Genomic DNA, 14014 nt, shown 5'->3' on the forward strand with positions numbered 1-14014 from the left:
TTTTATCGACGAAAAAGGTTGACTTACCACATTCAAAGAAAACTTCTCTTTGCGCACGTGTTCGTGCAGCTTCTTGTGTGTTTCGCTGATCTCTAACAGGTGTGCGGTTGTTAATCACGTTGTCTGAAGGACTGAAACCCGCTTGTGCTCCTAGTGGAGCGGATGGAGAACTGCACTTCACTTTCTGTCTTTCTTTGGCTTAGTGGTCTTTGTATCTCTCTTTCGCAGTTCAAATCCCTTTCTTGGTTTAAAGACAAAGATATGTGATTTAAAGCAGTGAGAGGTTTCCAAACAAGGCTCTCTTGCATGAAAATCGAAAGCTTACCTTCTTAACCTATATTGATTTATTTTCTACAGCCAAGATCTCAAGACTGTGCATCGGTGGTCTGAAACCCGGTTCAAATCTCACTGGAGATGGAAAATGCTTTAGTTATTTTGGTTTGGATGAGCAATTGAGACAAAATACCTCCCAAAAAAACCCCACAAAGCTTCTGTGGCTTGATCTTCATCTTTTTAACAATCACACGATCATAGACGCCACACAAAGGTCACATGATTAAATTTATTCTGCACACACTTTATATTTGCAGACTGAATGTGCAACATTTGTATTTAAACAGAAATCTTGAACCCAGAGATTGATTTGGCTAAACATTAGTCCATTACTAATCAATGCTTGCAATGAGTCCTTCATATTTCTGAAGGTTTGATGGCATCAACATCATCATCATCATCACTAGAATGAGACCACAGGAGGATTTTGGCCCAAAATCTGTCAAACATCCTTGTAAATAACTCAAATGTCCACACAAACTGACATTTCATTTTCATTAGATTTATAAAGTCTCTCTTTTGGCAGTACAATTCGGTACAAAACGATCATGTACAGAAATATTATTTCGCTAGTAAAAAAAAAATCTACAAGTTTGACAGTCTTACCCATATTTCTTCACATACATTCAAAGCGGCTGATAAATAATCTGGCTGAACTTGAAGATGTCATTAGTCAGAAGTGTCTGTGAGGAGCAACAGATAATCGAATCGATATTTGGTCCAAGATCCAGCCAATCGTGTGGGAATATTTACAGATGTTTTCTGTCTGAGCGGTTAAAGTACAATGTGATTGCAAATATATATGAATGTTTCCAGAACGTTGGACTATGAAGGCAGAACTCGATGGCACTAGACTACATACTGCTCTGATGTTCTCACAGGAACCTACGGAGAACGTTCACATCTCTACAAAAAGCGGACTTCCTCTCTCGTCACGCGTGTTCGTGTTCGTCCGCGTCCGATCCGGTTCCGTTATCGGACGGGTCCAAGAGTTCTTGACGACGGCGCATTATGGCTGCAAACTGAGCGCGCTCCGCGGCGTCCTGCAAAAGGTCAGAGGTGACAGAGGTGAGTGAGGGGTCAGTGGTTGCTCCCCTCATCGAAGGACTCCACGCCGGAATCGCTCGCCGCCAGCTTCTCCTGCCGCCTCCTCATGACCTCCTGCAGCTCCGAGCCTGAGCTCCTCTACAGACACACAGACAGAACGCCAGTGAGACACTCACAAACACCTCATCAGAGCTGGGCACTAAGACAAATTTCACGATTTGATTCAATTCAGTTTAATTCAAGGAAAAAATCTTAACAAATGCTGTAAAAACTATACTATGAACAATAAAATTTTCTAAATAAAATGTATATAATACAAATTTTGTGACGGAAATGTGAACCACTGTGACATTATTGATCACAATTCAATTCAAGTTTATTTGTATAGCACTTTTCATCATACAAATCGTTGCAAAGCAGCTGTACAAAATGTAGGCTACTACAATATATTTAGTAGCTTATTAGTGGTGGCTACTGTATGTTGAGGCGATGTACATATGGTATAAATGTTAAAATCAGTAATGGTGTAATCAAACAGATGATGAACGCTAATAGTAATGATTATGTGTTGCAATCAAACTTGTAGAAAAATTGTGTAGTGCTGTTTTACTGATGGCTTTCCAATTATGTTTATTTGCTGCTGTAACTAGTAGTAAAGAGGAAGAGATGATTGTTTCACTACAGCCATCTCTCACCAGAATCTGTCTGCGCCAAAATTTGAAATTCAAATTTTGAAGTTTTTAAAATTTGAATTTTTGAAATTCAAAATTTGAATTGTTTGAATTTGACAATAAAATTGAAAGCTGATACTTTGTTTCTCAAATGTATCTAAGCTTACTGGATGGGACGTGGTACAAATAGTGTTTCCTTTCCAATCATGTTTATTTGCTGCTGTAACTAGTAGTAAAGAGGAAGAGATAATTGTTTCACTACAGCCATCAGGAACCAGAATCTGTCTGCGCCAAAATTTGAATTTTTTTTAAATTTCAATTTCAATTTTTGAATTTTAAAATTTGAATTGTTTGAATTTGACGATAAAATTGAAAGCTGATACTTTGTTTCTCAAATGTATCTAAGCTTACTGGGTGGGATGTGCTACAAATAGTGTGTTATTAAGCTTTGATCACACATGAACAGAAAACGGCATTCCATTCTTGGGATTTAAGAATCAATATCGGTTTATCAAAATGAGAATCGATTGAAATCGAGAAATCAGTATTTCCAACCCAGTCCTACATCATCTCTCAAAAGGCTAATTTTTAAACAAGCGGTGTGAAGCTCAATACCTCGAAATACTTGCGGCGTGATGGAGAGACAGAGAAGGGAAGAGCAGAAATGAGGGAATGAGGATGAAAGTTCATGAAGGGTCTTCTTTAGATGCTCTAAACTAACGATGATAGGGGTGCTTGAGGAATTCTGGGAAAGCATCTATTCTTTAGGTATAACTGGAAACAGCAGACAGAAGCCACTAAACAACATGAGCATCTATTAGTTACTAAATATGTTTACACTGGACTATTAAATGCATCTATGCATGAAGTAAATATTTACACAAAAGAGCAGGAGTAACGGCTGGAATAAAACAGCAGACTGACTGAATGACATAGAGCTCATGTTTTACCTCACAGTCACTGTGCATTATAAGATCAATCCAAATTAACAAATGCTATTTCTTATATTTTTTAGTTAAATTTTTGGGAATTTAACTGCACTGACACTATCACATTGGCAAAAAGTGAACTGAATAATGAGACTATTATTATTAGTACAGAGTTAGTTAGTTATGAACTAACTAGTAGATACTAAGCGTGGACCAATTTAAAGGGATAGTTCACCCAAAAACAACGTTTATCGTTTACTCACCCTCAAGTTGTTTTAAACCTGTATGAGATTTCTTTCTTCTGCTGAGCACAAAGGAAGATACTTTAAAGAATGTTGGGAATCAAATCCGAAATATTATGGGAAGCATACTCTTATAAAAATAAGAAAGCAACTCATACAGGTTTGTTAAACTATCCCTTTAAGTAAGAACTGGTGCAATCCAACCAGATTAATGACGTGTTAACGAAACCGCTGTTAACTAATCCGTGCTACGATACTAAAGTACCTTCAGAGGAACGTGGATTACATGTGAAGATCATGGGAGGGTCAGAAGAAAACCTGCAGACAGCAAAAACACCACAGAAAAACCAAAGCGACACTTGCCAGAGTTGAGCAACTTATCAGCAGCTGTTTGGACACTCAAGATTTGATTCAGGGAATGCTATTTTAATACTATTTTACGAATGCATCCAGAATCGTACGATCAGTGTGAGAGGAAAGAAGAGGTCAGTACAGAGGAATGAAGAAAGAAACAAGGAAAGATCTGAGAGGAGAAGCGGAGGAAGTCGACCCACCTCGAGAGCGGCTTTCTGGACGGTGATCTGGCTGTAGACTCGGGCGCCTTCATCAGGACAGACGGCCTTCAGCTCGTCTTTGTTCAGAGAGAAGAGCTGGGCGCCGGTCAGCACAGCCAGACTGGTGATAGTCCTGCAGACCAAACCACAACAGCTCAATCCATCACTGTTAAAAGGATAGTCCACCCAAAAATAAAAATGTGATGTTTATCTGCTTATCCCCAGGGCATCCAAGATGTAGGTGACTTTGTTTCCTCAGTAGAACACAAACGAAGACTTTTAACTCAAACCGTTGCAGTTTGTTAGTCATTTAATGGCAGTGCACTGCAAAAAATGCTTTTCTTAGATTTTTTGTCTTGTTTCCAGCCAAAATATCTACAAATTCTTAAATCTAAAAAGATTTTCTAGATGAGTAAAAATGATTGTCTTGAAGTCAAAATTAAGTGTGTTTTTGCTTGAAACAAGCAAAATAATCTGCCATTGCGGTAAGAGAAATAATCTTGTTTTTTGTTTGAAATAAAGTTTTTTTTGCTTACCCCACTGGCAGATTATTTTGCTTGTTCTAAGCAAAAAAATCACTTAGTTTTGGCTTGTTTTTTCTGAAAACAAGACAATCATTTTTACTCGTCTATCATCGAGCCGGATGATGAGCACATATTGCAAAAAATGCTTTTCTTACTTACATTTTTTGTCTTGTTTCCAGCCAAAATATCTAAAAAATCTTAAATCATGGAGGATTTTCTAGACGAGTAAAAATTGTCTTGTTTTCAGAAAAAACAAGTCAAAATTAAGTGTTTTTGCTTGAAACAAGCAAAATAATCTGCCAGTGGGGTAAGAAATATAATCTTGTTTTCTGTTTGAAATAACATTATTTTTCTTACCCCATTGGCAGATTATTTAGCTTGTTCTAAGCAAAAAATCACTTAATTTTGGCATGTTTTTTCTGAAAACAAGAAAATAATTTTTACTCGTCTAGAAAATCCATCTTGATTTAAGAATTTTCAGATATTTTGGCTGGAAACAAGACAAAAAATCTAAGTAAGAAAAGCATTTTTTGCAGTGCACGCTCAGGACAGCTGGACATTGCTGTGTATCAAAGGTAAAAAATGGTATAAATACTGTTCAGTTTCTCACAAAAACTGATCGTTTCGTGTCTTAGGACATCAGTGTATCGTCACGAGCCGCAGGGTGTAATTTGGTTTTGTCTGTGCATGTTTTTTTTTACTTTCAAAGGTTTGGTGCACATTCACTTCCATTAAATGACTAACAGACTGCAACACTTTGAGTTAAAAATCTTTGTGTTTGTGTTCTACTGAAGAAACAAAGTCACCTACATCTTGGATTTTGAAAAAATTCAATTTTTGGGTGAACCCAAAATCCCTTTAATCTTCCATGATGCTCTTCAGCAGAGCGGATGAATGAGTCACTCACACTTCGCTGAAGCCTTTGACCTGCAGCCAGGCCTTGACGTCGTCTGGCGTGGAGTCGTACGTGATGTTGACCGCCGGCAGGCTGCTGGAGCGAGACGGAGCCTGGAACTTCTTCTGAGCGCTCCGTCCCAGAGTCAATCTGTGCATCAGCTCGTCCTGAACCTCTTCCATGTTGGACTTTCGGCCTGAGAAACACACGGATAATGCTGCACGTTCTCATTGAGATACTATTACGTTTCTGAATCAATATACCCAGTATGCTTATTTTTCAAAAAATGTAATAACTGTGTGTATACAGTGCCCTCCACTAATATTGGCACCCTTGGTAAATATGAGCAAAGGGGGATGTGAAAATAAATCGGCATAATTTATCCTTTTGATCTTTCATTCAAAAAAAATCACTAAATTCTAACCTGTCATTTAAAAAAACCTGTCATTGAAAAAAAAGAAAAAAAAAAATACTTTCTTCGTTCGCAAAATTGTTATACTCTTTCTGTTCCTTTTACCCGAACTGAGCTAGGTAAGAAGTCGTTTATGTATGCAGCACCGTTTGATTGGAATCTCCTCCAATCAAAATTAAAATTAGAAAATCTGCTGACTCTAGATCATTTTAAATCAGTTATCCGGCTAATGGAAGTTGATCTAACAATATGCAACTGTTTTTAAGTGTTTTTAGTCTGTTTGTGTGATGTTTATCTGTGATGTTGTTGATTGTACTGCTGCACATTTTGGCCAGGACACTCCTGTAAAAGAGATTTTTAATCTCAGAGAGCTCTTTCTGGTTAAATAAAGGTTAAATAAAAAAAATAAAAATAAAAAGAAGTAAAACAATAGAACCTAGGGGTGAAATCTCTTTATGAAATAAATGTTTCATCTGACCATAGAAGCCAGTCCTGTTTGAAGTTCCAATCATGTCTGACAAGTGAATATGCTGGAGTTTGTTTTTGGGTGAGCCAGGAGGATTTTTTCTTGAAACCCTCTGGTACAACATGTGCTGATGTGGGGGCTGTTTGATCATTTTATTTTAGGCTTTCTGACCCTAAGACTCAACAATTCTCTGCAATTCTCCAACTGTGATCCTTGGAGAGTCTTTGGCCACTCAAACTCTCCTCCTTATGGTGCATTCAGATGATATAGACACACGTCCTCTTCTACACTGCAAAAAATGCTTTTCTTACTTAGATTTATTGTGTTGTTTCCAGCCAAAATATCTCAAAATTCTTGAATCAGGAAGGATTTTCTAGACGAGTAAAAATTATTGTCTTGTTTTTAGTTAAAACAAGTCAAAATGAAGTGAGTTTTTGCTTAAAACAAGCTCAATAATCTGCCAATGGGGTAAGAAAAATAATCTAGTTGTCTGCTTGAAATAAGATTAGTTTTCTTCCCCCATTGGCAGATTATTTTGCTTGTTTTAAGCAAAAACTCACTTCATTTTGACTTGTTTTTACTAAAAACAAGACAATAATTTTTACTCATCTAGAAAATCCTTCCTGATTGAAGAATTTTGAGACATTTTGGCTGGAAACAAGACAAAAAAATCTAAGTAAGAAAAGCATTTTTTGCAGTGTAGGCAGATTTGTAGCAACTTTAGTTGATTGGAACTTCTTAATTATTGCCCTGATGATGGGAACGGGGGTTTTCAAGGCTTTTTCTTACAGCCACTTTCTATTTTGTGGAGCTCAACAAACTTGTTCTGCACATCAGAACTACATTCTTTGGTTTTACTTCTTGTGATGGATGATTAAGGGAATTTGGCTTTTGTGTTCCTCATATTTATAATACTGTGGAACAGAAAGTCATGACTGGACAATTTTATACTCCTTGCCACCCTGGTGTGCAAAAAAAAAAAAAAATTGTAATATTAATGGGAATATACTTTAGGGATATTTTACTTAGATGCATTTTTAGGAGTGCCAATAATTGTGGCCAACGTGAACTAGAGAAAAACATTTATTTCATAATGAAATATGCCCCGATTTTCCATCGTTTTACTTCAATGAAAGGTTAGAATTTTGTGAATTTTTCGAATGAAAGATCTAAAGGATAAACGATGCAGATTTATTTTCACAGTCACCTTTGCTCATATTTACTAAGGGTGCCAATATTAATGGAGGGCACTGTAGGTGTGTGCGTACGGTTGACAGGCGCGGGTCTCTCTCTCTGATGTTCTCTCATGGTCACGCTGTCGCTCTCGCTGCCGTTGTTGTGTTGTTGCCTGTCAGCCGGTGGCGTATCCTGACGTTGGGTGGCTGAGGGCAGGGTGGATGCTGGCGGCAGCGGTGGGGTGGGAATCTGCAGCGGTGCGGGAGGAGGCGGAGGCGTCGGGGTGGGCGGGGCTTCAGTCACCGCCGGTTTGGGCACGTAATCTGAGCGCTGCTTCTGAACAAGAAAAATGTCAGAGTCAGACACTGAACCCAGCAGTGATTAAGTCCTCATGAAACCAGCACCAGGACCGAACACGGATTTCCCCATGTATTTTACTAATTTTTTCACCATGGCATAAAATAAGTAGCCAAAATGTGCTTTTTACAGTTTTGTCTTGCTTTTCAAAAAACAAAACAAAACAACGATTTAAATAAATTTACTTCACACTGAACATTTTTAACATTCTACACTGCAAAAAAATGCTTTCTAACTTAGGTTTTTTGTCATTTCCAGCCGAAGTATCTAAAAATTCTTAAATCAAAAAGGATTTTCTAGACGAGTAAAAATTATTGTCTTGTTTTCAGAAGAAACAAGTCAAAATGAAGTGCGTTTTTGCTTAGAACAAGCGAAATAATCTGCCAATGGGGTAAGAGTTTTTTTTTAATTTTAAACAGAAAACAAGATTATTTTTCTCACCCCATTGGCGGATTATTTTGCTTGTTTCAAGCAAAAACACACTTAATTTTGACAAGTTTTTTCTGAAAACAAAATAATTATTACTCATCTAGAAAATCCTCCTTGATTTAAGAAGTTTTAGATATTTTGGCTGGAAACAAGACAAAAAATCTAAGTAAGAAAAGCATTTTTTGCAGTGTACCAACAAAGCACAATTTAATTTAAAATTAAGTTAGTAAAATAACATTCTTTGACCTTTTTAAGAGCCCCTTCTTGAATCAGGCATGTGTTTTTAATGTACAAATAAATGCAGCCTCGCTAAGCAAAGGAGAATGTTAAAATAGATGTATTAATAGAGCTGTTGGAATCATTGTTATTTGTTATCATTATTTTTGTCTTACTTTTTTATTTTATTTTACAGAACAACAGTAAAATCACAATACTAACATTTATGAATGCTGACTTTTATATTGGCGGAAAACCCATTTGCTATTTTCAGCCGAATAATTTCGGTTGCCAAACATTCAGTGCATCCCTAGTCTACATCACATGATCAACTTTGATCGGACAAAATAAACCAAATTTTAAGCATTTATCATCACAGATGAGCTCATTAAATACACAAATATGATTTCATGAGGTCTTAAAGGGGCCATTCACACAGATTCAAATGTGCTATTTTTCCATTGTTTTTTAGGTAAAAACACACTAGACAGACGTGTATGATCACTGAGCTCAAGTCTCGGCTGCCCACATTCACTCTGTGTATCCTTGATGACCGTGTAAACAATATTTGTTGCATCTCATTTCCGAGGCTCATTTAAGAAAAGTAACTGTTAAATTGCCAAGTAAAAAAAGGAAATTACAGGATTTTTTACACCCCTGCATCTCATGTTTTTAGATGCAAAGATGCTTTCTGTGTAAATGGCCCTTGAGACACACATAGTTAATTATAACTATGTTATAGTTACAAAAGTAGTTAATTATAACAGTATTAATTATATTGTATCAATAATTGAAATGCCTAACCGGTCTTTACACAGACAGATAATATACATGGTATGTCAAAACATAATGAGACATTTGATTATGAGTGTTTCACTGACTGGAATAATTCAGTTACCTCGTTTAACTCGCCCAGTAATTGCTTGAGAGAAAAATGAAGAGTGACATTCAATTTAATTCAAAAATTCAATTTAACAACAACACACACACACACACACACACACACACACACACACACACACACACACAGACACACACACACACACACACACATGTTTGTTTTTGTGAATTGTGGGGACATTCCATAGACGTAATGGTTTTTATACTGTACAAACGATATTTGCTATCACCCTACACCTTCCCTACACCTAAACCTAGCCCTCACAGGAGACTGTGCATATCTTTACATTCTCAAAAAAATGTATTCTGTATGATTTATAAGCCTTTTGAAAAGTGGGGACATGGGCAATGTCCTCATAAGTCACCCTCTCCTTGTAATACCTATGTCATACCCATGTTATTACACCAATTTGTGTCCTGATATGTCACAAAAACAAGGTACACTCACACACACACACACACACACACACACACACACTCACACACTCACACTCACACACACTCACACTCACACACACACACACTCACACACACACACTCACACACACACACACACACACACACACACACACACACACACACACACACACACACACACACACTCACACACACACACACACACACACTCACACACACACACACTCACACACACACACACACACACACACACACACACACACACACACACACACACACACACACACACACACACACACACACACACACACACACACACACACACACACACACACACACACACACAGGGAGATAAACTGAACTAATGCAGGAAATCAAAACAAACTGAACACACACACACTTGTTACCTTAAACAACTCAAATTCCTTTTTTGGCATCATTAGCTTTAGGATGAACAGATGAACACAAACAATAATTCAATAATTCTATGACATGGTAAAACAAGAAGATGAAATGAAACCAAAATAAAATGAGAGCAGCATGCAGACAAAATCGTCTCGTGTGTGTTTGTGTGTGTGTGTCACCTGTATGGTGTGGCTGTAGATGGGCTCCCCGCGGCCCGTGACGTCCACCGCCCTGCTGATCTCCAGGATGTTGTTTGGCACGTATCCTGTAGCGCCCGTCCCGTTTCGCACTTTCCACCACTGCTTCCTGTCGTCCAGCACCTGCGGTTAATCGGATCAACGCGTCAAAGGACAGAACATGCCACTGACGTCAGAATATCATCATCCGGTGACGTACCTCCACAACCTCGTCTTTCATTACTGACAGTTCAGTGTTGTTTCTGGCCACAAAGTCGTATCTGGATTTGGCAAAGTTTTTCTGAGTCCGGCCTTGAGCCTCCAGGTTCCTGAAGAGAAAAAGTCTATAAACCTCAGCAAATGGAACCCGCTGCTAAAAAAAAATTGTCTTGTTTTTCAGTACAAAAAGATACATTCATTTGAGAAGCAAAATGTGTAACGATTTTGTTTTCTTGCCTTGTTTTCTGAAATAATAATCAAAATTAAGTGAGTTTAAGCTTAACCCATTTAATGTGCACCACAATTCTTTGTCATATCTTTATGTTAACATACTTTACTAGCTTTATGTTTTGGAGCTTTGATGCAAAAAAAAAAATTTCAGTACATTTATTTGAGAAGCAAAATGTGTAACGATTTTGTTTTCTTGCCTTGTTTTCTGAAATAATAATCAAAATTTAGTGAGTTTAAGCTTAACCTGTTTAATCCCAAATTTTCCACAGACATGAAAATATCCAAATCATATTTTATCTTTGAAATAATCAATAATTATTATTATTATTTTTTTGTCACAATTGTGAGCGGTGGGATAATGTGATAACTGAATTAACATATTTCTGCAGTCATAAAGCTATTTTAAACTGTGGTGTACTAGGTGTACTATTATGCATAAAAAGAAAACCCCTTATACAACACTGATAAGAATACTGAGATAAAAGACAAAAAATATAATCATCAACGTATTTCAAAATTGTTACTTTATTGTAACATACATCTTCAAATTGTTATATTAGTGCTACTAATATTGCAACATCAATATTGTAACTTATTTGTAACATTTGAACTTTTGATTTAGTGCAATATTTTGTTATTGCAATCTTCAACAACTGCAGTTAGATTTATATTGTAAACCTACACTGCAAAAAATGCTTTTCTAGCTTAGATTTTTTTGTCTTGTTTCCAACCAAAATATCTAAAATAATTTAAATCAAGAAGGATTTTTCTAGACGAGTAAAAATTGTCTTGTTTTCAGAAAAAAAACAAGTCAAAATTAAGTGTTTTTGCTTGAAACAAGCAAATATAATCTGCCAATGGGGTAAGAAAATGAAATAAGATTTTTTTGCTTACCCCACTGGCCGATTATTTTGCTTGTTCCAAGCAAAAACTCACTTCATTTTGACTTGTTTTTTTTCTGAAAACAAGAAAATAATTTTGACTTGTCTAGAAAATCCTTCTTGATTTAAGAATTTTTAGATATTTTGGCTGGAAACAAGACAAAAAATCTAAGCTAGAAAAGCATTTTTTGCAGTGCAAGTTCACTGTTATCCCACCGCTCACAATTGTGACCGTCAACATGTTTACTCAATCTATGACCACACAACAAAAACATGAATATATGTGAATTTATATATTAACACTACACACCTTAGAGGTGATGTGCACCACAAATCTTTGTCATATCTTTATGTTAACATACTTTACCAGCCTTATGTTTTGGAGCTTTGATGCAACCTTTATCATCTCATGGTACAAACAGGAAATGTGACGTGGTCATGTGACAATTTGAACTAACCATGTGAAATAAGTTTTCTTTTACTAAACTTACATGTTCTTAGGACATTTTTGTCTTTTTCTTTTTTTAATTTAAAATTGGCTGTTAATGCAAACAGCTTAAATTCTGTCGAAAGTCATATTTGTACTGCAAAACAAGACAAAAAATACTGAGAAAGAACATTATATTTGCTGCACTGCAAAAAAATGTTTTTCTTACTTTAAATTCTTAAATCAAGAAGGATTTTCTAGACGAGTAAAAATGGTCTTGTTTTCAGAAAAAATAGTCAAAATTAAGTGTGTTTTTGCCTGAATCAAGCTGAATAATACGGGCAGATTTTATTTTAAGAAAAATAATCTTGTTTTCTGTTTGAAATTTAACAGAAAGCAAAAACTCACTGCAAAAAATGCTTTTCTTACTTAGATTTTTTTGTCTTGTTTCCAGCCAAAATATCTAAAAAATCTTAAATCATGGAGGATTTTCTAGACGAGTAAAAATTAGTCTTGTTTTCAGAAAAAAACAAGTCAAAATTAAGTGTGTTTTTGCTTGAAACAAGCAAAATAATCTGCCAATGGGGTAAGAAATACAATCTTGTTTTCTGTTTGAAATAACATTATTTTTCTTACCCCATTGGCAGATTATTTTGCTTGTTCTAAGCAAAAAATCACTTAATTTTGGCATGTTTTTTCTGAAAACAAGAAAATAATTTTTACTCCTCTAGAAAATCCATCATGATTTAAGAATTTTCAGATATTTTGGCTGGAAACAAGACAAAAAATCTAAGTAAGAAAAGCATTTTTTGCAGTGCTCACTTAATTTTGACTTGTTTTTTCTGAAAACGACATCATTTGTTATTAGCTTGTCTAGAAAATCCATCTTGATTTAAGAATTTTTAGATATTTTGGCTGGAAACAAGACAAAAAAAATCGAAGTAAGAAAAGTATTTTTTGCAGTGTGCGTAATCTCTCAAACACAAGCTTGCTCTCTTTAAATGCTGAATCTACTGATGAATGTCAATATTGCCCGACCGCTGCCGCCGTGGAGGAGCGTCTCAGAGCTCAAGAATGAGTCGGGAAGAGAGTCTTTTTGAAGACAGAAACCCAGACACTTTAACAGATTGAAAGTTGAGGTCAGAGCTGAGAGTTAGAGAAGCAGAGTGAACCCAAAACAGACCCAGAAGCTCAGCGCGGTGAGTCGGTTCTCCAGGGCGCGCGGTGCGGTCGCTCGTACCCAGGTGGGTTTTACCTATCTACATGACGGCTGACCGCGTGTTTAAAAGCGGCCACGGCCAAGTCTGGCTCCAGCTGGTGCAAACGCTTGTAAGAAGTGTTACTGTAGCCGTACCCGTCTGCGTGGGGGAAGTCCTGGACCACCGGCTGCTGTCGGGAGAGAAAATACTTTCACTTTAACAAGTACTTTACCGAGTCACACCGTAAGTGTTAAAGGGGAAAGTGTGTCTCACTTCGAGCGGCGGTCTGTCCACAGGTCTCTGAACTTCGGTCTGCGCCGCGCCAAGCCTCTCCGCCAGCTGAGCCACATCCTGCTCACGAGACACCAGCACCGGCGGCTCCCAGCCGTCTCGGAAACGCAGCGTGTGCGAAGGAAACGGGTGATCCTTCGGCCACTCCAACCTCAACACAAGACAAGACAAGTGCATGAAGTTGGTCACATTGTGCTGCGATGTGCTGCGTGATATTACTGCGTCTGCTTTGGACATATTACATATTATAATGAGCCTATTTCCAAAATAAGTAGAGTGTTTCCTTTAAATCAAGAAGGATTTTCAGAAAAAAAAAAAAGTCAAAATTAAGTGTTTTTTCTTGAAACAAGCAAAATAATCTGCCAATGGGGTAAGAAAAATATTCTTGTTTTCTGTTTGAAATAAGATTTTTTTGCTTACCCCATTGGCCGATTATTTTGCTTGTTCCAAGCAAAAACTCGCTTAATTTTGACTTTTAACTTTTCTGAAAACAAGAAAATTTGGCTGGAAACAAGACAAAAAAATCTAAGTAAGAAAAGCATTTTTTGCAGTGTGTTGGATGGTTTGGTTCTGCTAATAAATTTTACTAATAAGACATTTACATATTAGTTGTTTTT

At 36.8% G+C, this 14014-nt stretch overlaps 1 protein-coding gene across 17 annotated transcripts in view; it reads right to left on the reverse strand.

Moving 5' to 3' along the window:
- Positions 1 to 548: 548 nt before the first annotated feature.
- Positions 549 to 14014, reverse strand: part of eps8a (EGFR pathway substrate 8a, signaling adaptor) — a 40112-nt gene continuing 26646 nt past the window's right edge. For 3 of the 17 annotated variants that reach the window (XM_073838441.1, XM_073838435.1, XM_073838436.1), the window contains 9 exons: positions 13380 to 13548; positions 13163 to 13296; positions 10370 to 10478; positions 10153 to 10293; positions 9976 to 10011; positions 9150 to 9173; positions 7342 to 7585; positions 5208 to 5391; positions 549 to 3909 (listed from right to left, as the gene is read on the reverse strand). In XM_073838441.1, coding sequence (XP_073694542.1) covers positions 3660 to 3909; positions 5208 to 5391; positions 7342 to 7585; positions 9150 to 9173; positions 9976 to 10011; positions 10153 to 10293; positions 10370 to 10478; positions 13163 to 13296; positions 13380 to 13548 — 1291 coding nt within the window. In that variant the 3' untranslated portion in view covers positions 549 to 3659. The remainder of the gene's footprint in view (positions 3910 to 5207; positions 5392 to 7341; positions 7586 to 9149; positions 9174 to 9975; positions 10012 to 10152; positions 10294 to 10369; positions 10479 to 13162; positions 13297 to 13379; positions 13549 to 14014) is intronic. The other 14 variants (XM_073838443.1, XM_073838439.1, XM_073838448.1 and 11 more) reach the window with 13 other exon arrangements.

The sequence above is a fragment of the Garra rufa genome, chromosome 4 (assembly GCF_049309525.1).
Source record: "Garra rufa chromosome 4, GarRuf1.0, whole genome shotgun sequence".
Classification (NCBI taxonomy): Eukaryota; Metazoa; Chordata; class Actinopteri; order Cypriniformes; family Cyprinidae; genus Garra; species Garra rufa.